The 27,768-nt window shown below is 41.9% G+C and overlaps 1 protein-coding gene and 1 long non-coding RNA gene across 3 annotated transcripts; one reads left to right on the top strand and one right to left on the bottom strand.

Moving 5' to 3' along the window:
- Positions 1-244: 244 nt before the first annotated feature.
- PCNP (PEST proteolytic signal containing nuclear protein) lies at positions 245-25,938 on the bottom strand. The gene is made up of 5 exons (XM_084875532.1): positions 25,807-25,938; positions 21,312-21,526; positions 18,412-18,486; positions 6,946-7,001; positions 245-2,052 (listed from the first exon to the last, which is right to left on the bottom strand). The coding sequence occupies exons 1-5, from the start codon at positions 25,868-25,870 to the stop codon at positions 1,926-1,928; spliced, it is 537 nt and encodes a 178-aa protein (XP_084731658.1). The 5' UTR covers positions 25,871-25,938; the 3' UTR covers positions 245-1,925.
- On the top strand, positions 18,501-24,778 carry LOC311618193. 2 transcript variants are annotated; one of them, XR_014794265.1, is made up of 3 exons: positions 18,512-20,910; positions 21,153-23,837; positions 23,998-24,778. It is a non-coding gene; the product is annotated as an uncharacterized lncRNA (long non-coding RNA). The 2 variants fall into 2 exon arrangements; XR_014794264.1 differs by having other exon boundaries at positions 18,501-20,910; positions 21,153-24,778.
- Positions 25,939-27,768: the final 1,830 nt, after the last annotated feature.

Here is a 27,768-nt window from a genome sequence, read left to right as displayed (position 1 = left end):
AGATATGCTTTGGCAGGCTTTCTACAGCACAGGGCAGACAAACACTCTGGCAGGGGAGGAAGAGAAGGATGCTATAGAACAAAATGCTAAATTAGGTAAGAGTCTAATGAACAATAATTAAATACCTTTCATTACCTTGGTCAACCATCTGGGCAAAAGCAACAATGGTAACTTTTATTAAAAAGCAAGCAAACAAACAAAAAACACCAGCAACAATTAAGCATAAGAGAAAATAAGAACACTATTGAGTTTGACAAATTTATTGGTATTTTAATAAAGACATTCATCTCAGTTATTTCTCTCTCCCATCTTGACCATAGGCTAATATTTCATTTGAGTCAAGAAAAGAATATGCAGGAGAGGGATTTTATTTTAACAGTAAAATAGACAAAAATGAAAAGTTTGCCTACATTAAAGCAAGTTAAATTCATGTATCTTGATATCATTAAATCAAGTAGTTAAGAACTAATAGTTCTATATACATTTCCATTGTTTTTCTTGGGACTTACTCTAATAAATGAAAGTTAACAAAGTGTTAGGAATATATACAGACTGCTTCTCTGGAATTACTACCTTTTAAAAGAGCTTTGCAATTAGTTACCACCATTAAGACAGTCTGAAGCTGCCTGCAAATTTAACATTGTAGAAGTTTTCAAGGAAATCATTATACTGCATTTTTTCTTTTATCTATGACTATACCTTTAAAGATGTGTTTGTCACATTAAAAAAGAATTCATATACAATACAAAAATACAAAAACAAAACAAAACCCTACAACACATAGCTCTAACAAAGTATATGTGGTCAAAGAGTCCATAAAATGTTTAAAGATGCATTTTCTTTCTATTTTCAATATCGAAAATGTGCTTTTGAGAGGCTACTGGTTAATATGCATACACTTAAAATAAACCATTTTATTGTATTAAATAAAGATTCCTGTAGTTAAGTACAAATCAAAATGGAATTCACAAATTAGTAACTTAAATGGTATGACAAAATTATAGAAAGTGCATCTTTCTTATTTTCCATCTTGACACAATGTTGCTTTTTTGCTGTGTTACCTTTTAAAAAATAAAAACAGCCAAATATTTAAGTATTATGTACATTTAAAATTTTTGGTGGTGGTTTGTATTTTAAAAGAAACAGCTTCCTATGACTTGCCTTAAGACTGGTGGAAATGCTTACAGGAACTAAGCTAATAACAAAACCAAGAGAAGCACATTCAAATACTGATTTACTTTGGTAGCAAACGGTTGTTCTTTGTAGACTAATGAAGGCAGACGAGACCCATTAAGGTGAAGTGGGCTATATCAAATACTCAACAATATACATAAAATTAAAAAAAAATTATTTTAAAGAGCTAAGCCTCTGTATCCACTGATAGCAATGCAATATCTAGTTTGACTTGAAACAAAACAAATGCCCATTAGGAAAAAAAGCAATATTTTAATTTTATCCAATTCACTTTCAGTCAATACTCCAGTAACATTTTCCTCCCAATACAAACTCCCTCTTTATAAGGCTGTTCCTGGGAGCCAGAAGTTTAGGTTGATAAGGGAGTTAAGTTAGAGTAATTGCTTGCTGTTTAAACAGACAATAGCTTTTTTGCTTCCCTCTTAATGTGCTAATAGTTGTGTCTAAAAAAATATGCAATTCTTAGAAAGGTACCATTTCTGATTTTTTTTTTTTAAATTATCTGTAACCTTTGGAAACTAATTACATGAAACTACAAAATTAGCAAATGTCTTGAAATCTGTATATAAAACATAAATTACGTCTAATTTCAAACTCTCATTTATTAGTGTACCACTCAATCTTAAAAAAAAAAAAGGCGGCTCCAAAGATAGTCTTATATCATTCTTTAAAAAGGAAACTGTTCCTTTTAACTTTACACCCACCCCATGCCCCAATTCAAAACATATCCTTTAATTGTCTTGGTCATGGACATTTCCAAGATGGGATTTTATATTTCGCTCCCATAGCTTCTGGTTATCAGAAAACCCATGCTTTCCTTTATTAAAGGAGTTTGGTCCTGCTGATGTTGGTGTATCCCTGTGTTAAAAGAAAAGACATTTATTCAAAATGTTATACAAAGCCTTTTGGGCCATGTTTTTAATCATTCAAAACACATTTGTTTAGCGCTTATTATAAATACAGGCTGAACATCAGAAGCCCCTACAAAGGTTTTAAAAAATATCCTTTCCATAGACCCAGTTCTAAAATTTCAGATTCAGGCTTAAGGAGGATAAATTTGTAGTTTTAACATCTGAGGTGATGATACACTATAGGCCCGGTGCAGGAATTCATGCACCGGTGGGAGGGTCCCTTGGCTTGGCCTGTGGGCTCAGGCCAAAATCAGCTCTCCAACATCCCCCAGGGGTTCTGGATTGTGAGAGGACACAGGCCAGGCTGAGGGACCCCACTCTGTACGACTGGGGCCAGGGAGAGGCACAGGAGGTGGGCCAGCCAGGGAGGGACTGTGGGAGTGCTCCAGGGCGTTTCCTGCCAGTCTCACTCAGTCCTGATTGGCCAGACCCCAGCAGCAAGCTAATCTATTGGTAAGAGTGTCTTCCCCGCGGTGGTCAGTGCACATCAGTGGTTGAGCAGCCTTAGCATATTATGCTATGATTGGGTGAACAGCTGACCAGATGCACAGCATATTAGGCTTTTATTATATAGGACTAGTGGCTCGGTGCACAAAATTCATGCAAGGGGCGTGGGGGAGGGGCGGGCCCTCAGCCCAGCCTGCAACCTCTCCAGTCGGGGACCCTCTGAGGGATGTCTGTCCCCAACAGGCCTAAACTGAGTGGGACATCCTTCTCGCAATCTGGGACCACTGACTCCTAACCACTCCATGCCTGATCGACCCTAACTGTTGGCCTGATCTTGCCCCCAACTGTCTTCCCCTGTTGGCCTGATTAACGCTAACTGCCTATGCCCCCACTACCATGGCTTTGTCCAGAAGGAAGTTGGATGCATGGAAAGAATTTGGGCTAATTAGCATATTGTCCTTTTAGTAGTATAGATTATATAGGATAGGATTGCTATGGGGGGAGGGGAGTCGCAAGGAAGAGAGCCTTTTCCAGCAGAAGACATGCTCCTGGCTGACAAAAATACATAATCCCTAATCTGGACTGATAGCCAGCCATATGCATTATACTGCCAAACCGGTCATTAAAAAATTGAACTGCTTTCTTACACTTTACACCAAACAGCTGTTGCCCTTAAAACCCCTCCTCAGTCCCCACCTTAGGTTCTGCCTTTGCAGTTCACCCAGATTAAGTTCTGACTGGTTGGCTTCTATGCAGTGTCAAAGCCCCGCCTCCTAGGCAGCCCATTTCACCCAGATTTAGTTCTGATTGGTTGGTTTCTATGCCAGTAAGTGTCTCCAGGCCTACCTCTGGGCCTGATCAGAGAGGCGGGGCTGATTAGCAGCCCCCCAAGAAGGCCCGGAGAGAAACTGAGGCATGGCTCTGGCAAAGCCCGGAGAGAAAGAGAGGCAACAGCTGATATGGAGGCTTCGGATCAGACCCTGCCCCTCTCTTCCCAGGGCCTTCCCCCCCTCCCCCCCCCCCCCCCCCCCCCCCGCCCCTGACCCGGGCCTCTCTTCAGGGCTGATCCGTAGCCCCCTCAGCAGTCAGTGCAAGGTTGCTGCGCCCACAGCCACGGCCACGGCCACCTAGCACTGACTTCTGGTTGGTCGAGCCTTCAGTCGTTACAAACCCTCGGTTTTTATATTGATATATTAGGATAGCTAATGGTGGCAACCATTATAGTTTGAAAAAATTGTTGCTATTCTGCTGCCTAGGGATTCTTCTAAGATTTTTATGGTTTTTCATCTTAAGTCCTTTACCCATTTTGAAATAAAAAAATATGTATGTATACAAAACCACAAAACAACTGTTGCTTGCAACCCATTAATAAAGTCATGAAGTTAATTTGCTGGCTTGTCATCAGCATTTATAAAAAATTAAACATAAGCCCTGACTGGTTTTGCTCAGTGGTTAGAACGCCAGACTGAAGGGTCCTGGGTTCGATTCCAGTCAAGGGCATGTACCTTGGTTGCAGGCACATCCCCACTAGGGGGTGTACAGGAGGCAGCTGACTGATGTTTCTAAATCTCTATCCCTCTCCCTTCCTCTCTGTAAAAACTCAATAAAATATATATTAAAAAAAAATTAAGCATAAGAAAAACATGAATATGTACCACAAACAGATTTAGGTCATTTTAAGAACTCTTTTTAATTTTACATATTTAGATAGATGTATTTAGATTGGGTTACAATGTCTTAGATTCTAGTATAAAATGAAGGTACGGGGACTGTTCCCATTTGAATCATAGACTGAAAATCTGAAGACTAATACCTGTTTATGAACTTAGCAATTAGTTCTTTGGAAGTTCATACATTAAGTAGAAATGGGGACATAGTATGGGTCAATTTTAAAGTCAAGCTTTCTTACCAGCTTCTAAATTACCCATTTATGTGTACAAAGGAAACTGAACATTATGTTAATTTAAAATTAGCATTATTTCCATGACAACAGAAACAATAAAGAAAAATTAAAATACTTTTGCTTTATTTTGGTTTTTGACATTTAAGTGACCATGGAAAAAAAGGTATTTATGATTAAGTGGTGAGAATATCATAAATGAAATGAGTCAAAGCCATTTCTTTTTATACCAAAAAAAAAATTCAATATAAATTTTAGATCAGAACATTGCTCATAGCTATTTCTTATTAATAAAAAAATAAGTAAAATATATATAGATTACATATATCTAAAAAAAAAAGTCTTAAATTGTTAATTTTCTTAAGATACTCATCACTGAGAGAATCCAAGATGGCTGCACAGGTAAATACCTAGCCACAGCCGCACACAACAATTTCAAAAAATACAAAATGGACATTACCCAGAACTACAGGAAAGTTGACTGACTGGAAATTCTACAACGAGAAGTAAGGAGAAAGCCAGAAGGAAGAGTGGAGGAGCTGTAAAAGCCTAAGGTACGGAGACACGCGGCGAGTGCAGAGAGGACGGAGCCGGAGAAAAAGGGCGGCTGAGTGCCTGGCTGGTGTGCCTGAGCGGGAAGGAGATAAAAGCTCCGACTGTGCTGAACCCCAGACCCGACTGCTCTGAACCCCAGTTCTGGGCCAGACCCCGGTGACCCAGGCTTATCCATAGGGAGCTGGGCTGTAAGGCGGAACCCCGGGGGAGCGGCGAAAGGAGGTCGAGAGGCACGCACATTGTGTGCAGAGAAGGGACAGTTGGCTGTGCCGCGGGATTGCCCTGGCAGGAAGGAGACTGGGGCTCCAGACTGCTCTCAACGCCACCTCCAATCCCACTTCCAACTGAACTGAACCCCAATAACGGGCTCATTGGGGGAGAGCCTAGACTGTTTGGTAGCAGGCGAAAATTGAGGGCACCTTTCTCTCAGAGGCGCTTGCAGCGAGTACTGAAGGACCCTGAGTCTCAGGAGCCGCATAGGGCGGGGTTGACGGAAGCCAAGGCTGTAGGCTCCACCCTGAAACTCCGCCCCATCAGGGAATCTGCGAAAATGCGACAATGAAATAGATCACAAACAAAAGAAATGGAGGACAAAAAGCGTCTGGATATAGAGTTCAAATCTACGCTTATAAGGTTTTTCAAGAATTTCCTAGAAAAGGTCGATAAGACCTATGAGGATATGAAAAGGGATCAACTAGAATTAATAAGGAATCAACGAGAAATGATAAGGGATCAACAAGAAATAAAGAATACACTGTCTGAAATAAAAAATATTATACAGAGTCCTAAAAACAGAATGGAGGATCGCAAGAATCAAGTCAAAGATTTGGAACATAAAGAGCCAGAAGACACTCCTCCGCAGAAGCAAGAAGACAAGAGAATCCAGAAAATTGAAGATAGTGTAAGAAACCTCTGGGACAACTTCAAGCGAACCAACATCAGAATTATGGGGGGTCCCAGAAGAAGAGAGAGAGCAAGATATCAAAAACATACTGAAAGAAATAGTGACAGAAAACTTCCCCCACCTGGTGAAAGAATTAGACTTACAAGTCCAGGAAGCACACAGAACTCCTAACAAAAGGAATCCAAAGAGGACCACACCAAGACACATCATAATTAAAATTCCAAGAGCAAAAGACAAAGAGAGCATATTAAAAGCATAAAGAGAAAAGCAGGTAGTTACCTATAAAGGAGCACCCATACGATTGTCAGCTGATTTCTCAACAGAAACCATGCAGGCCAGATGGGAATGGCAAGAAATATTCAAGGCGACGAATAGTAAGAACCTACAGCCAAAGATAATCTACCCAGCAAAGGTATCACTCAGAATCGAAGGCCAGATAAAGAGCTTCACTAATAAAAAAAAGCTAAAGGAGTTCATCACCACCAAACCAGAATTATATGAATTGCTGAAGGGGGTTCTTTAGGAAGAGGAAGAAAATAAAGATAAAAAATTATGAACAACAAATACGTAACTATCAACAAGTGAATCTAAAAACCAAGGAAATTAAAAAAAATCTGATGAACAATATTAACTGTTGAATATAATAGAATCAGAGGTATGGAAGGGGAGTGAACTGACAATTCTTGGGGAAAAGGGGAGTGGGGGGTGTGGGAAGAGACTGAACATAAATTGTGCACCTATGGATGAGGACAATGGAGGGTGGGGAAAGGGCAGAGGGTGGGATGGGAACCTGGTGGAGGAGAGCAATGGGGGGGGGGGGGAGGAACATTTGTAATAATATGAACAATAAAAATTTATATATATATAAAAAAAGATACTCATCACTGATTAAGTAAAAAAGACAAACAAAAAAACCCTCAAAACTGTTATGCTCAATACACAAGAAAAGTCTGAATACTTAAAGATTATGTATAATTTATTCTTGCTCGTCATTCACCATAATTTTCTACAATATTTATGAAAAATTATAATACCTTCCAATATTCTTCATCCTCATCTTTGCTTCTGGAGGCATTTCCTCTGGTTCACTCTGGAGATAAAAAAGAAAAACAGAAGTTAATAGAGATGATTGCATATAGACTTATTAAATTCACTTAATTACAATATGCAAAATTCTATATCTAAGTCTTTTAGCATTTTTAATTTTGTAAATTTTGATAAAAGAAAATTATCTTAACTACATTTTAAAAATAAATATATTTCTAGTGTGCTAGTTTTGCATTAAAGCTTTTGGTGAAAACTAGATATTCTAGAATTAAAATCATTTGTTGAGCCGAAACTGGTTTCGCTCAGTGGATAGAGCATCGGCCTGGGGACTGAAATGTCCCGGGTTCGATTCTGGTCAAGGGCATGTACCTTGGTTGCAGGCACATCCCCAGTGGGGGGTGTGCAAGAGGCAGCTGATCGATGTCTCTCTCTCATAGATGTTTCTAACTCTCTATCCGTCTCTCTTCCTCTCTGTAAAAAATCAATAAAATAAAATCATTTGTTGATTATGTACTATACATTGTGTTACCGGTAAATGCTTTAATATGCATGATATTTTAAAAATCTATAACTGTACATGATTATCATCATTTCCACTTTGCAGGTGAAATAAACAAGGTCAACTTGTCTAAGGTAAAAAAGCTAATAAACAGCAAAACAATAGAGTGCCAAAGCAAAGACTCTTAATCATTTTCCTGGACTGTTCCTTCTCAAAAATGCTTCCTTGACTAAAAGGTATCTTGAAAGTTCTTTGCTTACTATTTCCCCCAATTTATAGTTATGGATAAGTTACAATGATGTAAGTCTTTAAGTATAAATTTTGTCGATGAGCTTAAATATTTTTTTTTAAAGGGGGTCCTTAAGATTAAAGGAGTTTCTATTGGTTAAATCTGGGACAATTAGAGCATCATAACCAAATAAATAAAGTAAGAATCCATGAACCCAGCACACATATAAATAAGGGAAAGCTCTTCTTTACAGTGATAAGGGTTAGCTAGCCAGCGTAATTAGGCAGATAGGAAGGGGGGGGGGGGGAGGAGAGGAGAAGGGAAGGTCCAGAAAGGATGAAGACATTGCTGGCTTGAGCAATTAAAAGCAGCCTGACCTGAGCAGTTGGGAGAGCCATAGGGGTAATAAAACATCTCCAGCCAGGACAACTGACAGAGGGTCCATGGGAGAGGAATGCACAGATGGGGGCTTGGAGGCACCAAAATGCTTATCTTACTTTTACAGAGGACAGAAAAATGCCACAGGGTAAGGGGGAAGGAAGACATACATTCACAGAGGATAAAGAAAGTCACAGGATATTGGGAAGGAACTTATTTTCACAAAGGACAGAGGAATGTTGCAAGAGAAGGGGAGAGAAGGAGGGGAGCACCAAGTGGGTTTTGAGCTCTGATACCAATACTATGGAGCACAGTGACCAATGAGGAAAGCACAGGAGACAAAGACTCAGTAGATTCAGATTACTTAGGTTTGAGAGAGAGAGAGAAAGAGAGAGAGAGAGAGAGAGAGAGAGAGAGAGAGGGAGGGAGGGAGGGAGGGAGGGAGGGAGGGAGGGAGGGAGGGAGGAAGGAGAGGAAGAAAGCGAGCACAGGCCTTTTCCCATTTGGGACACCAATGCCCAGATGAAGTTTGTAACTGCTTCTAATAAACGTCTATGTTTTTATTAAAGAAATCTGTTCGTCCATGAATTCTTCAACTTCGTTGGACAAGAACCCACAAGAAGAATCTGCTCCCAAACCTCACATTTCAACAGTAACAATAAACATAGAGAGGATGAAAGAATTAGAAAAGTCATTTGGTAAAATTATAATAACTGATTCTGGCAAGAATCACCAATGAATGTTAACACTCAAGAGTTAATGCTTAACATGGAACAGAGTAAGGAATCTCGGAGGGAAGGTGAGGGTGGGTGAGTAAGTGGGAGGTAACCAACCAAGGACCTTGCATGCATATATGCATGGCCCATGGACACAGACAATGGGGCAGTAAGTACTGTGTTTCCCTGAAAATAAAACATCCTCCAAAAATAAGACCTACTTACAGGTTTCCTTCTGAGTGAAATACAAGGCATCCCCCCGAAAATAAGGGCCCCCTAGGCTCTGTCTCAGAATGAAAATTAATTTACCGTAAACTGGTCATTAGGGCCGCCCCAACTGGCATCACTGAAGGTTCTCAGTCAGTGGCAGACCCTGCTCCAGCCCAGATCCAGGCCCCAGCAAGCCCAGTGACAGTCCCCAGGCAATAAATGTCTGATAAAGGGGTAGGGGGGGATGTCTGGTGAAGGTGTTCAGTGGCACAGGGGTGGGGAGAGGGGGATCACTTAAAATGACACAGGAGGATCAGAGGGGGCAATCAAAATGATACAGGAGGATCAAAAGGGGTTACTACAATAAAATGGTAATCCCCCCCCCCCCGAGATTCTCCCGTGCCATCTTGATTCCCCATTTGATCCCCCTGTGTCATTTTAAGTGATCCCCCTCCCCCCACCTTGATATCCCAATTCCTTTTTTTTTACCCCTAGAAATGAGCGCAAAAAGAAAAAGCTACTCCGTGGAGTACAAGAAAGGAATCGTGGAAGACTCTTGGGGCCAAAATCTTACTGCTTTCTGCAAAGAGAAGATGTTGAGTATCCGACTGGTCCAAAAATGGCGAGCAGAGTATGGTAACCTCATTGAACAAGTGGACAAAGGATATGCTAAAAAGTGCAAGTGTGAGCCGAAACCGGTTTGGCTCAGTGGTAGAGCGTAGGTCTGCGGACTGAAAGGTCCCAGGTTCGATTCCATATTTTTTTATTTTATTTTTAAAAATATATATTTTATTGAATTTTTATAGAGAGCTAGAAACATCGATGAGAGAGAAATATCGACCAGCTGCCTCCTGCACACCCCCCACCGGGGATGTGCCCGCAACCAATGTGCATGCCCTTGACTGGAATCGAACCTGGGACCTTTCAGTACACAGACCGATGCTCTACCGCTGAGCCAAACCAGTTTCAGCAATCCACACTCTTGATATTGCAATAAACAAGCCATTCAAAGGCAATTTGCGCATGGAAATTAATGACTACATTGAAGATAGAAAGGAGAAAATCAGCGTGGAAATTCTGTGAAACCTAAACTGCAAGAAGTTGTGACTTGGGTGAAGAATTCATGGGAGAAAATCACTGACAGTTGCATTGCAAATGCACCGCGAGCAGGCTACCTTGACAAGAAGCTCATTTAAAGACAGTGCTATTGCTAAACATGAGAGATTTGGTCCACTGATTCTGAAAGAAATGGGGTCACAAGAAATTCACCAGGAAATTCAGGAATTGGATTGTTATGATGATGTTCCAGAAGATAATGACATGATTATCATTGAATAAATGAGTAAATTCTTGATACTGTAGGATTCACAGTTTGTCTGGTTTGTGTTGACAACTACCGTACCGTATACAGGTAATAAATTTCCTTTATTTTCATTTAACAATAAATGTGCACCGTATTCTTCTTCATGGAAAAATAAGACATCCCCTGAAAATAAGACCTAGTGCATCTTCGGGGGCAAAAATTAATATAAGACACTGTCTTATTTTCGGGGAAACAGGGTAGGGGCAGACTGGAGGAAAAAAAGAGGACATATGTAATACTTTCAACAATAAAGATTTTTTTTTTTTAAGAGTAAATGCTTAATATACCTTCTCAAACCATTATCTCCAATAAGGTAAATTTTAATTAGAAAAACAAAACATAAAAATAAACCAGTGACTTTACAGTACAGACATCACTTTAACCAAATGACTCTGTTGACTCTGATCCTAGACTGTTGACTCTGATCCTAGACTCCCCTAGCGGGAAGGAGAAAAAAAGCTCCAGACTGGAGGAACACGACGAGGAGCAGGAGCCCCTGCCAGACACCGGCCACCGGCAAGGAGCCGGGCGACGGGACCCCCGTGGGGGGGGTTGTGTGTGTGCCCCTGAGCCTTCAACCGCTGAGCACGGGCAACGGAGCCGAGGCCGGGGGCTGCTTCCTGGGCGGCGCCGACCCCGGCAACAGGCTGAAGCCGTGCAGGAGCCCGCGGAGAACAAAGGGGTGCCACAGGCCAACCTGCTGAGCTCCCAGGACAAGGAGGAAGAAACCAAAGAAGTTCTCAATGTGAAGAAATCAAGTGAGAGCAAAAGATAGTAAAATTACTTAAGAAAGAATACAAAGAAGATCTTGAAAAATCAAAGACTAAGTCAGAACTCAACTCACCAGCCAACATTGCAACATAAATGCGTTAAAAAAAAAAAAAAAAAAAAAGGACAGAATGTTGGAACAGCGGCGGCCAGGCCTAGAGTGGCCAGGCACAAGGCAGTGGCAGCCGGGCCTGGAGTAGCAACAGCCAGGCCCCAGAGCAGCAGCAGCCAGAACCAGAGTATCAACAGCCAGCACTGGAGCAGCCAGACCTGGGGCAGTGGCAGCCAGGCCTGAGGCGGAGGCGGCCAAGCCCAGGGAGGCCAGTCCAGGAACACCCAGACCTGGAGTGGCTGGGCCCAGAGCAGCCGGGCCCAGAGCAGCCGGGTCGGGAGCAGCCAGGCCCAGAACAGCAGTAGCCAAGCCCGGAGCATCCAGGCTGGGAGCGGCCAGGCTCGGAGCAGCAGCTGCCAGGCTGGGAGCGGCCAGGCCCGGAGCAGCCGGGTCAGGTGCGTCCAGGCCTGGAGCAGCAGCTGCCAGGATGGGAGCCGCCAGGCCCAGAGCAGCCGGGTCAGGTGCGGCCAGGCCCGGAGCAGCGGCTGCCAGGCTGGGAACGGCCAGGCCCGGAGAAGCCGGGTCGGGTGCGGCCAGGTCAGGAGCAGCAGCTGCCAGGCTGGGAGCGGCCGGGCCCGGAGCAGCTGGGCCCAGAGCAGCCGGGTCGGGTGCGGCCAGGCCCGGAGCAGCAGCAGCCAAGTCCAGAGCAACTAGGTCGGGAGCGGCAGTGACCAGACCCGGAGCAGCTGGTTGTGGAATGAACCAGAGCAACAAAGGCCAGGCCCGGAACAACCAGGCCCGGAACAGCTCGCTCCTTGCCTGCCCCTGCCCCACGGCTGCCTCTCCAGACATGGCTGGAAACTTTTGCGGGAACTTGAGGGTCTGCTGAATCAAATGATGAAGGCTTAGATCTGGATGTGAGTTAGTATAGTGCTGGGGTGTTGATCTGTGAGTGCCTTGGGTGGGGCCTGGATAAGGCTGGTTGACCTATTTGGAAATGTCTTTTGTGTGAAGTGTATCATTGGGCATGTGGAGGTATTATTGATATGAGAAAATGCTAAGTAACTGATTTACTACCTGAAAAGGGATTTACTATCGGGGAAAGGGAGGGAGGAAGAGACTGAACATAAAGTGCACCTATGGATGAGGACAGTGGGGGATGGGGAGGGGGCGGAGGGTGGGGTGGGAACCTGGTTGAGGGGGAAAGAAATGAGGAACCTTTGTAATAAACCAGTGACTTGACAGTACAGACATCACTTTAACCAAATGATCAAAGTTAATGATGCCTATAATGGGACATATTGACAATATGTGCTCTTTGATATGCAGCACTGAGAACCTGGCACTACCACTTCTGTGGTATTCCAGCTAAAAGAAATTAGACTCTAAAGAGATATAAGAATGTCCTTTGTCCAATATGTTTCAGGCTCAGATATATATTCGAGGTAACTTAACCATGTTTCTACAGAAAAAGAACCAGATAAAGATTTTATTTTGTAGGATTCAGATATTAGTCCTTTGAGACAAACTAACATGTGCTGGGGACCAAATCTCAAATGCGCCTCTCTTTATTGGTTTTATTATTTTTGGTATTTTTAAACTGACTTTTTTTTTTTTTTAATTGAGAGAGAGAGAGAGAGGAAAGGGGGAAAGAGAGAAACATTGGTGTGAGAAACATCAATCGGTTGCCTTCCATATGCACCCTGACTGGGGATTGAACATGCACCCAAGCAGAGTATGTGCCCTGACTGGGAATCGATACCCAAAACTTCTGGTGTACAGGACGATGCTCCAAGCAACTGAGCCACACCAGTCAGGGCCCTGTCTTTGTTGATTTTAGACATTTGCAAATATCTTGTTCCAACTTTCATCATTAAATTTGTCAATATTAATAAACAGAAATCCTTAATTTTGGTACAATCTAATTAGTCAATTTTACTTAGGGCATGGGGAAAATGTTTTTATTTTATTTTATTTTTTTTATATATATGTTTATTTGAGCCAAGCTGATAACATATACAGGGGAGCAAGATCTCAAATGCTCCCCAGATAGATTTTAGATGCAATGTATTTAAAAATATATATATTTTATTGATTTTTTTACAGACAGGGAGAGGGAGAGTTAGAAACGCCGATGAGAGAGAAACATCAATCAGCTGCCTCTTGCACACCCCCTCTATTGGAGATGTGCCCACAACCAAGGTACATGCCGGTGACTGGAATCGAACCTGTAACTCTTTAGTCCCCAGGCCGACACTATCTAATCAGCCAAACTGGTTAGGGCACAATGCATTCTATTATCTAAGGAACAAGTTTATCTCTTCCTATCATTACCATATATAGCAGAGAAAAAGTGTTGCCTGAACCTGTCCAAAATTTCTTTATAAACAATTACTGCCCTCAATGGATAGAGCATGGGCCTGTGGACTGAAGGGTTTGATTCCTGGGTTTGATTCTGGTAGAGGGCACATGCCCTGGTTGCTGGCTCGATCCCCAGTAGGGGACGTGCAGGAGGCAGCCAGCCAATCAATGATTCTCTCATCATTGATGTTTCTATCTCTCCCTTCCTTTCTAAAATCAAAAATAAGAAATTAACAAAAAAAATCTCCCAGCCGAAACCGGTTTGGCTCAGTGGATAGAGCGTTGGCCTGCAGACTGAAGGGTCCCGGGTTTGATTCCGGTCAAGGGCATGTACATTGGTTGCGGGCACATCCCCAGTCGGGGGTGGGCAGGAGGCAGCTGGTCGATGTTTCTCTCTCATCGATGTTTCTAACTCTCTATCTCACTCAATTCCTCTCGGTGTAAAATCAATAAAAAATATATTAAAAAAAAAAGATCTCCCCAAACAAAGAAAGCAATTACTACTATGTACTGCTTATAATTGCCAGACTCTCCACTTTTACACATGCTGTTTCCTTCTTCCTAAATTGTCCTCATACAATTTGTTAAGAATGTCAAAATGACAGAAAACAGTAAATATTATGTTAGTACATTTTAAACATTCCTGGGGAGAATGGGGCAATGAAATACATTTTTTCTTCAACAAAGTATCACTTGGGTTCCCAATTATCCAATAGATACAAGAATTGCTGTAAGTAAATGAACACAGACAACAGAGGAGTGTGGGCATGAGTGGGGGGTGGCTGGGGGGTAATGGGGGAATAAGGACACATAGGTAATAACTTAATAAGAAATTTTTAAAAATGCTGGGGGGAAAAAAAGAAAAAAAATTGCTGTAAGTTAATAGGGCAGGAGACCAGATCCCTGCTTGTTAGGCATTATCACCTTCCAGCACAGTAGCTCTTGAAACATTTCAAGAGAACACTAGAACTCTGAAAAAGCTTAAAAATCTAAAAAATCAGAGCCTGCATTTCACAGTTTAAAAACTACACCTCCAAAAAGGTAAAGTGATTTATTCCCATTAAAATACCAATGCATATTTCACAAACCTAGAACTAACTTTCCAAAAATCCATCTGGAATAAAAAAAGACCCCAAATAGCTGCGGGAATCCTGAGAAAGAACAAAGTAGGAGGGATCTCAATACCAGATTGTGAGCTGTATTACAAAGCCACTGTTCTCAAAACAGACTGATACTGGCACAAGAACAGACATATAGATAATGGAATAGAATAGAGAACACAGAAATTGACCCAAACCACTATGCTCAATAAATATTTGACAAAGGAGGCATGAACATACAATGGAGTCAAGACAGTCTCTTCAATAAATGGTGTTCGGAAAATTGGACAGATACATGCAAAAAAGTGCAACTAGACCACCAACTTACACCATATACAAAAATAAACTCAAAATGGATGAAGGACTTAAACATAAAACGGGAAACCATAAAAATACTAGAGAAATCCACAGGCAGGGAAATCTCAGACATATGCAGAATCAATTTCTTCACTGATACTGCTCCTAGGGCAATGGAAATTAAGCAGAAAATAAACAAATGGGGCTACATCAAAATAAAGCTTTTACACAGCAAAAGAAACCACCAACAAAACAACAAGAAAGCCCAGTGCTTGGGGGAATATATTTGCCAATGTTATCATAGATAAGGGTTTAATCTCCAACATTTACAGGGAACTCATACAACTTTTTTTTTTTTTAATATATTTTATTGATTTTTTTACAGAGAGAAAGGGAGAGAGATAGAGAGCTAGAGACATCGATGAGAGAGAAACATCGACCAGCTGCCTCCTGCACACCACCTACTGGGGATGTGCCCGCAACCAATGTACATGTCCTTGACCGGAATCGAACCCAGGACCTTTCAGTCCGCAGACTCTATCACTGAGCCAAACCGGTTTCGGCATACAACTTAACAAAAGAAAGATAAACAACCCAATCAAAAAATGGGCAATGGACCTAAATACATACTTTTTAAAAGAAGGCAGAAGGAGGCTAAGAGATGTATGAAAACATGCTCAAAGTCACTAATCATCTGAGAGATACAAATCAAAAGGACAATGTGGTACCATCTCACACCTGTCAGAATGGCTATTATCAACAAATCAACAGACAACAAGTGCTGGCGAGTTGTGGAGAAAGGGGAATCCTCGGGCACTGCTGGGGGGAATGCAGACTGGGGCAGCCACTGGGGAGAACAGTATGGAGCGTTCTCAAAAAACTGAAAATGGAACTCCCATTTGGCCCAGCAATCCCACTTCTAGGAATATATCCCAAGAAAACCGAAACACCAATCAGAAAGGATATATGCACCCCTATGTTCATAGCGGCACAATTCACCATAGCTAGGATTTGGAAACAGTCTAAGTGCTCATCAGCAGACGAGTGGATTAAAAAACTGTGGTACATCTACACAATGGAATACTACACTGCTGTAAAAAAAAAGAAATTCTTACTGTTTGTAACAGCATGGATGGAACTGGAGACCATTATGTTAAGCGAAATAAGCCAGTCAGAGAAAGATAAATATCACATGATCTCGCTCATTTATGGAATATAATGAACAACATAAACTGATGAACAAAAACAGATCCAGAGACAGAGAAGCATTGATCAGACTGTCAAACCTTAGAGGGAAAGCAGGGGAGAGTGGGGATAAGGGGGAGAGATCAACCAAAGGACTTCTATACATGCATATGAACCTAACCAAGGAACACAGACAACGGGGTGGGGGGGGTGGGGGAGCAGACGGATGATGATGACAATGAGGGGAATAAGGACACATATGTAATGCCTTAATCAATAAAGAAATTTAAAACCCTCCACAAAAACACAGGCTTTCTACTAGTTAACAACTGGACAAACAGTAAAAAAAATCCAGTCTAGTGGTCTTTTCAGGCATCTAGTTACCAGCCTTTTTCTTTCCCTGAATTCCACATCACTTCATCTCCAAGTACTTTTGATTTTGAGCTATTTTATGTATAAGTCTCTGCTCTAAAAGACTAGAGAAACAGGTCTGATTTATCTTTGCAATCTCCTGTGCTTAGCACATAGAAAGCACTCAAATCATAGAATGAATAAAGGTCCAGAGAAGAATACAGAGATGACTAGTTATTCTTTACCTACTGACCTGGGATCTAAGCATTTCACATTTATCGTTGTCCAAAACTCCTCTACAAAAATCTCCAGCACAGTTGAAAATTGAGCTGCTTAGTATTATTTATCACTGTGATTTGAAAATTGACGTCTTAGCTTACAAAAGTATTCTTTGGTTTGTCAAAACCCTACCTAATGTTTCAATACCCAACTCATATTTCTTCTCTTATATAGTCTTCCCAATCACTCCTACCCCAGTGTTTGTGCTCCTCTGAATGTATAATTCTTTTTTTTAAAAAAAATAAATATTTTATTGATTTTTTACAGAAAGGAAGGGAGAGAGAGAGATAGAATCATCGATGAGAGAGTCATCGATCAGCTGCCTCTTGCACACCCCCTAATGGGGATATGCCCGCAACCAAAGTACATGCCCTTGACCGGAATCGAACCCGGGACCCTTGAGTCTGCAGGCCGACACTCTATCCACTGAGCCAAACCGGTTTCGGCTGAATGTATAATTCTTATCCAGATTCCTTTTGGGAGCAATTACTCATGTATCTAGTAATACTTAATTGTTTTTCAATGGGGTCACATCTTAAAATGAGGATTAGAGTCTATAGTCAGAGTATAAGGAAAAGTCAAAATTATGCTTAAAATTCCATAGTCATTCATAAGCATGGTAAGAGAGGGACCCTATGAGGGGCATGAAGGGAGTAGGACTGCCTAAGACAGCAGGTAAGCATCTTACTCTTACTCTGGAATATGAGTTTATTGAAACTTCTGGCAGAATCACCTGCACTATTTGTTATTCCTCATAGGAACAAAAGGAGAAAACACTATAGCTGCCTCATGGGGATAAATAGAGAATCACTTATATTATTAAAATGTCTCATCACTGCCGAAACCGGTTTGGCTCAATGGATAGAGCGTCAGCTTGCAGAATGAAAGGTCCCGGGTTCGATTCCGGTCAAGGGCATGTGCCTTGGTTGCGGGCACATCCCCAGTGGGGGGTGTGCAAGAGGCAGCTGATTGATGATTCTCTCTCATCAAAATATATAAAAAATAAACTATTAAAATGTCTCATCACTGAAGACTTTAGCTATAAAAATTATTAAAGGCAGCAGTATTCAATTTGTTTTTGGATACTACATACTTCCTAGTACATACATATATTATCTATCTATATAAAGCCCAGTGACTCGGTGGAACCACCAGTCACTATGATGAGCACTGACCACCAGGGAGCAGACATTCAACACAGGAGCTGCCCCCTGGTGGTCAGTGTGCTCCCACAGCAGGAGCACCGCTCAGCCAGAGGCTGGGCTCACGGCTGGCCAGCGCAGCGGCTGCCTCTGTGGGAGTGCTAAGGAGTGGGGAGCCAAGTGGGAAGGAGCAAGCAGTCAGGCAGTTAGGAGAGAAGGGTCCCAGATTGCGAGAGGGTGCAGGCCAGACTGAGGGACTGGCCCCCACCCACAAATTTCATGCACTGGGCCTCTAGTTCATAATAAGCATTTATTCTTTTCTCTCCAGAGTTATTAATATTTTAAATAACCCTGCAATCAAATATAATAGAAACATCCAGATCTTGCATTTGTCTCACACAGAAACTGATCAGACTTGCAAAGGAAATTCACTAGTACCATTAATACAACCTATAACCTGTCACTAACATCTTTCTTAAAGAATTGGTTAAAGTAAAATAAACAAAACTGGGTGTCAACTTACATCTTCATCTTCATTAAAAGCTGCTGCTACTGAAAGGGTTTTTGGAGCAAGAGTTGGAACAGTTTCTTTAGGTTTCTGAAAAACATATTAAAGAGTATGACATAACATTTATACAGGCTTGTTTAATGATATAGTTTGTCATCAAATATTAAACATTATGTTTTAATAGAAATAATAAGAAACTCAGAAAAAACTTTGGACAAATCCATTCTTTCTTTTTGAAAATGTGGGTTATCAATGGGTAGCTTTTTACTTCACTGTCCATTTTTTCCCTCTTATGAACGATTTCCTAGTTAGGACTTACAATTTAGTATCATTTAGCTAAGGGGCACCTGGGACAGGTAAGAGAAAATTATCAGTAATACTTTCCCATTGTAACATTAAAATTAAATACAGTGTATTCTTGGGAACATAAAAGACACCAAGAATTGTCTTTCTACTAGGTAGCTTCCTGCCCTATAAGCATGCTTCATCCATAGCATCTCTTCTGTTTGAAGTAAATTTTTCTCAGTATCCCCAATCCTCTCACCACCCATTCAGTCTTCAACCCACTGCAATTAGGCTTCCTCCCTTACCATTTTCCGTGATTCCGCACTCAACTAGAATCAGGTGACCCTGACTATATAAATCACCAACCACAAGTGTGCTACTTTTGACTCTAATCACCAGTTCCTTTTTGCATTTTAAAATAGATTTTATTGATTTCAAAGAAGAAGAAAGGAGAGAGAAAAACATCAATGATGAGAGGGAATCACTGGTTGGCTGGCTCCTGCACGCCCCACACTGGGGGTCGAACATGTGCCCGAGTGGCAATCGAGCTGTATCCACCTGGCTGGCCCATAGGTCAACACTCAACTACTGAGCCACGCTGGCTGGCCGGGCACCAGTTCCTTTTTAAAAACACCCCTACCTTGCCCGGCTGGTGTTTCTCAGTGGTTCAGCATCGATCTACGAACTAGGAGGTCAAGGTTCGATTTCCCGTCAGGGCACATGCCCAGATTTCGGGCTTGATCCCCAGTAGGGGTGTGCAGGAGGCAGCCGATCAATGACACTCTCTCATCACTGACGGTTCTCTCTCTTTCCCCTCCTTCCTCTCTGAAATCAATAAAAATACTTTTAAAAATAAAAGAAAACACCCCTACCTTGGCTTCTGTGACACTTTTTTTAATTGGCGATTTTCCGAATTCTCTAACTTTTTACTCTTTCCTCCCTCCTGTCTCCCCTAAAATGACAGGAAACCTAAATTCTACCCTTAGTGTCTTTCCTTCTCTATTCTCCCCCGGTCAACTCCGTTCATCCCAAACTTAATATAGTAGAAACTTAATCTATAGCAGATTTAAAGATCTTTGAATGAACATCTAATGCAGAAAAAAGCTATATGATTTAGCAACTGAGCATTAATTTTCACAGAAAAGACAAACAATTCAAAAGCAATTTTAAGATTTTTCTCCTTACACAGAATATAACTATTTTCTAAAGCTAATAGCAATAAAACATATAAGTAACTTTTCTTCTTAAAGAAGAGATCTGTTTGGATAAACCATATAAAATAGATATAGTCAAATCTCTAAACCTCATATGCTTCAATCTAATATTTCAAATACTTTCCAGATACTGCATAGTTCTAAGTATTGATTTATGGTTTATATATTAAAATAAGGGCTCAAGCCCTGCCAGCTTGGCTCAGTGGTTAAGCAATGACCTATGAACCTGGAGGTCATGGTTCGATTCCCAGTCAGGGCACATGCCCAAGTTGCAAGCTCGATCCCCAGTGTGGGGGTGTGCAGGAGGCAGTCAATCAGTGATTCACTCTCATCACTCGTGCTTGTTTCTTTTCTTTTTCTTTTCAACATCACTGATGTTTCTATCTCCCTCTTCCTTCCTCTCTTGGAAATAAAAATATATTTTAAAAAAACCATACATGTGCAAAAAATCCCACAAGGAATCAGTTTATTTGTAAGGAACTACTGTCACAGGCCGAAACTGGTTTGGCTCAGTGGATAGAGCATCAGCCTGCAGACTCAAGGGTCTCAGGTTTCCGGTCAAGGGCAGGTACATTGGTTGCAGGCACATCCCCAGTGCGGGGTGTGCAGGAGGCAGCTAATCAATGTTTCTTTCTCATCAATGTTTCTAGCTCTCTATCCCTCTCCCTTCTTTTTTAATAAAATATATTAAAAAAAAAAAAAAAGGAACTATTGTTATCAGGATATCAAGGAACGGGATGGGATATCAATGAAGGTCCTTTTGTAGCTCCAAAATAAGATAATTAGGAAGCTCTTCTTATCAAGGAATATTTTGCTAATATTAATCTTTTAAGATAAAATTATTTCTAGAGGTATTATTTTTAATAATGCTAGAATCGAAAGAAATGAAAAATAAGCTGAAATTCTTTCTGAAAAGAGTTGGTTTTGCTCAACTTAGGAAAATTCTAAGCTATTAGTTGTAGTTGTTTCTTATATTCCTAACCTTTTTTTTTTTTTAAAGCTTTATTAAGATATAGTTAATTCAGCCGAGACCGGTTTGGCTCAATGGATAGAGCGTGGGCTTGGGGCCTGAAGGGACCCGGGTTCGATTCCGGTCAAGGACATGTACCTTGGTTGCGGGCATATCCCCAGTAGGGGGTGTGCAAGAGGCAGCTGATCGATGACTCTCTCTCATCGATGTTTCTAGCTTTCTATCTCTCTCCCTTCCTCTCTGTACAAAATCAATAAAATATATTAAAAAAAAAAAAAAAGATATAGTTAATTCATCCAGGTTTTTCTTAGACATGGAGCTAATAACTCCTTAAATACCTACATGTACATTTTTATACTTAATTTACCTAACTCAGTGAAAACAGTTTCTAAAAACAAATTCTTAAGACCCATTACGAGTATCATATATATAAAATAACAACTCACATTTGATCCAAGTTTGATGGATATGGCTGAGGCTTTCTTTGTCGTCTGACTACCTATGGCAAATCCAAACTTGGAGATCTTTGTAGGCTTTGTTGGGAGGTCGGCAGCTTCTTCTTCAGCTGATCGCTTCTCAGCGCTGCGGCTGGAACTTTCCCCTCCATTACTGGAAGAAACAGTCTTAGTTTTCACAGGTTTTTCTGCTTCTTCTTCAGGTCCTGGTGAAGTCGAAACAACTTACCAAGATGAGCTATTTTTACTGAGCAGACTGACGGGAGCAGCAACCTCAAAAAGCATCGTCATAAGGAAGATACCTCTGCAGTTGTCACCTACTGACCCAACAGTCTCTTCCACTGTTTGTTAGAGTATATAACAGGAACTGAGATTGTGGCAGTAGAAGAAGCGCCCATGAATTAACTAGCATAAAATACAGAGCAATTTAAAATTATAAACATAGAGTTCACAGAAAGTAAAGACCCTTCAACTAAACACTGCAAGTTTTCAATAATCTGGTTATTTGTGAGATTTTGTTTAGAGATTAAGATCTGTAAATTGTTTTACACAAACTAGTTTGTGAGCAATTAGTCACATCATAGAATAATACATTACTAATAAGTTCCAATATTCTTCAATAATGTACTATTAGTTATACAAACTACCTAGTTATAAACATTACCTGAACTACAATATTATTAAAGCCTGGAATAACTTTCTTGAGTGATGTGTTCCTCATGTACATCTCACACAATCTTTACTTGTAAAGGAACTTTAAAGAAGACTATAAGGTTATCACCTTTTGAGTACTTCTACTCTGAAATCGTGGTTATTATCACCTGTTTTAAGTTACCCTTAAGGGCTTTTAACAATCATACTTAGGTTTATACATTATTTTTAATCATGAAAGACAGATGAGCTAATTATAATTTCAAACAGCAAAAGGCATTCATACAAGACGTTTTTCAGTAATTTTGCTAGTGTTTTCATTAATAAATGATGAAATAAATTAGTTCACATCTTGAATATCTCAGGTATGTTATACAAGGCTATTTAAGAGCATATTGGGAGATAAGACAGGTTTGACTATTATTAAAATTCGTATTTTCTTTTCCCAGTTTACTAATTCACTCTATGGGATGTGTTCTGCTACAGTGGATGATTTATTTATGGAGAAAGAGAAGATAATCTAAGGCAGTGGTCGGCAAACTGCAGCTCGAGAGCCACATGCGGCTCTTTGGCCCCTTGAGTCTGGCTCTTCCACAAAATACCACGTGCGCCCGCACGTACAGTGCGACTGAAACTTCATGGCCCAAGCACAGAAGTCAGTTTTCGGCTCTCAAAAGAAATACCAATCGTTGTACTGTTGATATTTGGCTCTGTTGACTAATGAGTTTGCCGACCACTGCTCTAAGGGACAGCCCTGACGATGGTTAAGAAATGACAAAAAGCTTGAATGCAGGGGAAGGAAAGTAAACACAGACTGACAAGTAACTAATTATTAAAAAAGGGGAGGCTATATATCTCAATCTATATAGTTTGGAATTGTAGAGTCTCTAGTTAATAAGCACTTAAAACAGAACATCTGATTTTGTTGAGAGGAAAAAGAACTCTTTAATTTCCTTTGGACAAGAGGTGAGAGTTGTAATGACAATGTAGGAAAGAAATTAAACAGGATGAGGTTTTGGATTTCCCCAGGAAGTGCCATTTACTTACTCAGATATAAAATTACAATAGTAACTGAAGAAAGTTAGATTACTATTCAATAGCTAAAATGCAGAACTCAATTTAGAATTTCTTTTTAAAAAGTATTACGTATGTAGTGGTTGCCAGAGGGAAGGGGGGAGATGGAAAAAGGGGTCCCAGTTTATGGTGACGGGAGATTTGACTTTGGGTGGTGGCATATGGTACAATATACAGATCTTGTAACACAGAACTCACACCTGAACCCTATCTGTTCATGTTGACCAATGTCACCCCAATAAATTTAAATTTAAAATAAATAAAAATTAAAAGTATTATGTACATTTTTTTCAAAATCTAAGTTTGTAACTAAAATAGTTTATGCTAAATTTTATTGGGCTTTCTATTTATAGTTTTTTTTTTTAATTGTTTAAAGTATTACATCTCCTTTTCCTCCCTCCGACTGACTCCTCCAGAGACTCCCACCCCCAAGGGCAAGCCCCTACCTATTTCTAGTTTTAGTGAGGTATAATATTTACAGTAAGCCCAAACAGTGATAACTTCTTTGTGACTGATACACAGCTAAAATTGAAAACTCTTCAAATTGGAATATATAGATATTCTGAAAATAAAACAAACAGTGCAAAGAACATTTAGTCTTAATTGTAGTATAACTGCTCTTTGAATTGTGACTCAAGGATTATAATTAGTCAAGATTTCCTGTTCTTTTAAAACCCATCTTTACCTAATTCTAGGTCTCCTGTTATCCAGAAAATATTTTTGAAACAAAAAATAATCTTAAAAAACTAAAGCATAGTGAGAAGTGAAAATATAATTCTTACTATAATATTAGTAACATTGCATGATAACTAGCTGAACTAGTAATGTGCTAATACATGGAACACAACAGTACCTGTCCAATTACATCATGCTATAGAGAAGATTTCTAGAGACTGCTCCAGAAAACCGAGGCATGAAAAGGAGAGCTGGGAAAACTATCATTAAGTAATAGTCAACTCGCAGCAACTCAATTATATTCAGGCCTGTATTTTTGTCATCTGAAGAAGCATACTATTAACATCACCTACATCTCAGATGCACACTAAAGATTAAAGCATACTATGTGTATTAGGCCATTTCCACACATGGCTGATTCCAGGGAGGCAAAGAATAGATGCTTCTCTCTCCCTTAAAACAACAAAACCCCCATAATTAAATAAACAAAATGGTACCTTCTCTTAAAAAAAAAAAAAAAAAAAAAAAAAGGTTATGTGCAACAGCACTATTTTTTTTTTTGTAAAGGAAAGCACACCTGAGACAAATTATGAAGACATTATAAAGAGTTATTATTCTGCCATCTATAAGGAGACCTCAATAATTTTAATACCAATTAGTAAAGATAATTTCATATCACTACTATTCCCCCTAAAAACATGCTAAAACAAAAACAATATTCATACTAAAGCTAATTATCCCTACTGAAGGGGTGGTGGAAAAACTATATAGCGGAATTCTGCCAATACTTTGGCAGCATATTAAATACATCTATACTTTCAGTTAAGAGAGTTAAAAAAGCCAGTTTAATAGCCAGGTAAGATTCTTGAGGCTACCGATTTCTTTCTTCAAATAAACTAATTTTTAAATGCAATTTTACTCGATAGAATCCAAGGCCAATTTTTGAAGGGAGAGAAAAAAAAAAAGTCCCTAATTAGGTAGTAAATAGTCAGGGGAGAGGGGAGGGAGGAGTAGGGCTCAATTAATAACCACTGTACATATTTTTTTTTTAAAGGAAATTGTGGGTCCAAAGTAACTGAACATTACACTTTTCTCAAGGCAACTCACATTAAGAATCACATTGGTAGTTCCTAACAGTTGCCTCTCCCAGTGCTATCAATGTTCTGTATTTTCCCACATTAATTACTTCCAGGAAGAAGAACTTGTAGAGACTAATGCCGAAAACGTTCTAAAGACACTAGGACCAGCTCGCACGTGTTCAATGAGTTGCCTCTGTTACGACAAAGGGCGGGCGGGCGGGCGGCTGGGGGTGTTTACGTTCCTTTTCCTGAACGCCCGGGGCCTGCCCGCACAGGGGAGGAGGGGGCGCAACAAAGACAGCCCGAGTTCACAGCGCCCCCAAAACGCAGGAGGCGCCCCACTGGCCTCTCCGGGCGCCTAAGCACCGGGCCCGCAGACAGCTGGCCACAGCCCGGCTCAGGGCACCAACCCTAGCCCTGCACCCCGCAGCCTCAGCCGGCCGGCGGCAAACAAAGGTCTCCCTCTTTTCCTCCGCCGCCTCGACCCGCCCCGGGACAGGGTCCACATTCGGCTTCAAAATCAGGGGAAGAGAGGAAAGGCAGGGGTCCCTTCCCCGGCCCCCACACACCTCCCCAGCGCAAAGCACAGGCTCCCCGCCAGGTGTAACCGAGAGGGCGGCCCGGGCGGAAACCTGGCGAGCGGCCGGCCCTGCGCCGCGGCGGAGGCCCCCGCGGAGCGCGCCTGTGCTCTGGGCGATGCGCGCCTCCCCCCGGCACCGCCGCGCCGGGTCCCGCCCGAGCTGTTCCCCTTCTGGGTGCCCATCTCCCTTCTCCTCGGAGGCGGGGCATCCTGGGGCCGACTATCCCCCCCATCAAGGAGCGGATGCGGGCCCGGATGGGTCCCCGCGGACCGCGCCGGGCGGGCCCAGGGTTCGTCTGGGCCCAGCACCTGGCCGGGTGAGCGCCAGGTCCGCCCCTTCTCGCCGCGCCCTCCACCCCCCGCCCCGGGAGCCCAAAGAAAGACCCAGAGCTTCCCGCTCGGCCCGCGACGCTGGGGTTGTGTTCACCTCCGGCGGCTCCAGCTCGCTGCGGCTTCTCCGGCTTCTCCTCTCCCGCCTTCCCGTCCGCCATCTTCCCCGCCGCGGCCTCCCTGCAGCCGCGCCAAGGACGTCACGGCCCCGCCCAGTAACCATGGAGATGCGGCGCCGCGGGCGGGGCGGCGGCCTAGAGCGGCCCCGGAGAGGGAAAACGGAACTGCAGGCGACTTGGTAGCCCGGCGGCCCCGGAAGGAGAGAGGGGAGGGCGGGGCGGGCGCGGCGGGCGGGGCGGCCCCTGTGAGGACTGGGAAGGCGGGGCGGCCGCTGTAAGGGCGGGTGCGGGCTTTTGACTGGACGTCGGGTTCGCCTTCACGGTCAGGACAAGTGAGGGAAGGGGGCGCATCCCCCGGGGGCGTTGGTGGAATCGAGTAAGGTTTCTGCAGACCGGGGTGCAGTTGCAGCTTAAGCCAGCTGGCTCTCGTTTTGGTGTTGCTGGGTTGCGTTGCCTACTCCAAGAAAAAACGTGTAGGGCCGTATTTTTCGCGACTTAAGAGGGAAATGAGCGTTTATTGAGCGCCCTCTTGTGTTAGACACTATTTCGTTGACTCCCCAGGAGAGTTCAGTTCCCAATTATCTTTTGTTGTTGTTTTTTAAATTTCTTTATTAAGGTTAAGTTGTCCAGGCATCCCGATTTTTAACAATTTGTCCCGCTTCCCGCGGCGTTTTTAAAAAAAGTCCCGATTTTTGGGAAGAGTAACCATGTAAGTCGGTTGGTGTAAAAAAAAAGAAAAAAGTCCCGATTTTTGGAAAGATAAAATCGGGACTTTTTTAAAACGCCGCGGGAAGCGGGACAAATTGTTAAAAATCGGGACGTCTGTCACCTTAATTAAGGTATCACATATTTGTCCTCATCCCCCCCACCATTCCCATCCCTCCTCACTCCGGAATTATCTCTATTGTGAGTTGAGGCCAAAGAGTAATTTGTGCAGGGACACGGTAGCCAGGTGGTAAAACTGTTTCTAAAGGCTGCAGTTTCTGTATCGTTAACAGAAGTTACTTTTTAAAGTGGGGACTGCAGTAATTTCTGCCTGAGTGTTGCAGAATGAAGTCCAAGCGTTATAATTGGGACCCAGTCTAACTTTTCAGCCTCATTTTCCCTTTATTATACTTTATTATACAAGGTTTATTCCTTGCCTAAGGAATTGGAGTTGCTGGGTTTGCCCAATAATATAGTATGACAGAAACTGGTCTTAAGGAGCCAGAACTTGGTTTTGAATACCCTGATCTATCCTTTATTGGCTGAGGAAATATTGAGGGTTTCTTACTGTCAACAGGACCTACATGTCCTCTTCTGAAAAATAGAAATAATAGTGTCTCCTCAAAGGGTGGTCATGAGGACCAAGTGAGATGATTTCTATATAGCATTGTTTGGTAACTTTATCCTGTAGTACGTGTTTAAAAAAAAAAAAAAAAAAGTGGTTTCCCTTCATGGCTCAAAAGTTGACAATGAAGACCTTTTTTTTTCTTTTTTAATACATTTTATTGCTTTTTTAGAGAGGAAGGGAGAGGGATAGAAAGCTAGAAACACCGATGAGAGAGATACATCGACCAACTGCCTCCTGCACACCCCCACCGGGGATGTGCCCGCAACCAAGGTACATGCCCCTGACAGGAATCGAACCCGGGACCTTTTCAGTCCGCAGGCCGACGCTCTATCCACTGAGCCAAACCGGCTTCGGCAACAAAGACCTTTATTCCCCCCAACGGAGACCATTATTTTCTTCTTCACAGCACTTTGTACTGTGCATTTCATACATGAACGGTGCTCAGTGTTTGTGGATGGATGACTCCTCAGGTTCCAAGTCTAGAGAATGGAGAAAGAAAGTATGTCTCCTGACAAAAGCAGGGGGGTTTGGTGATTTGAAGTCCCGGTCCCTCATTTGTGATAGTAATGTAAATGTGCCCAGCAAAATATTTTACAGAGCAGGTAAT

The sequence above is a fragment of the Pipistrellus hanaki genome (assembly GCF_964339955.1).
Source record: "Pipistrellus hanaki genome assembly, chromosome: 2".
In the NCBI taxonomy this organism is placed as follows: Eukaryota; Metazoa; Chordata; class Mammalia; order Chiroptera; family Vespertilionidae; genus Pipistrellus; species Pipistrellus hanaki.
The sequence above is the reverse complement of the archived record's forward strand: the minus strand, read 5'-3'. Positions and strand labels throughout refer to the sequence as shown.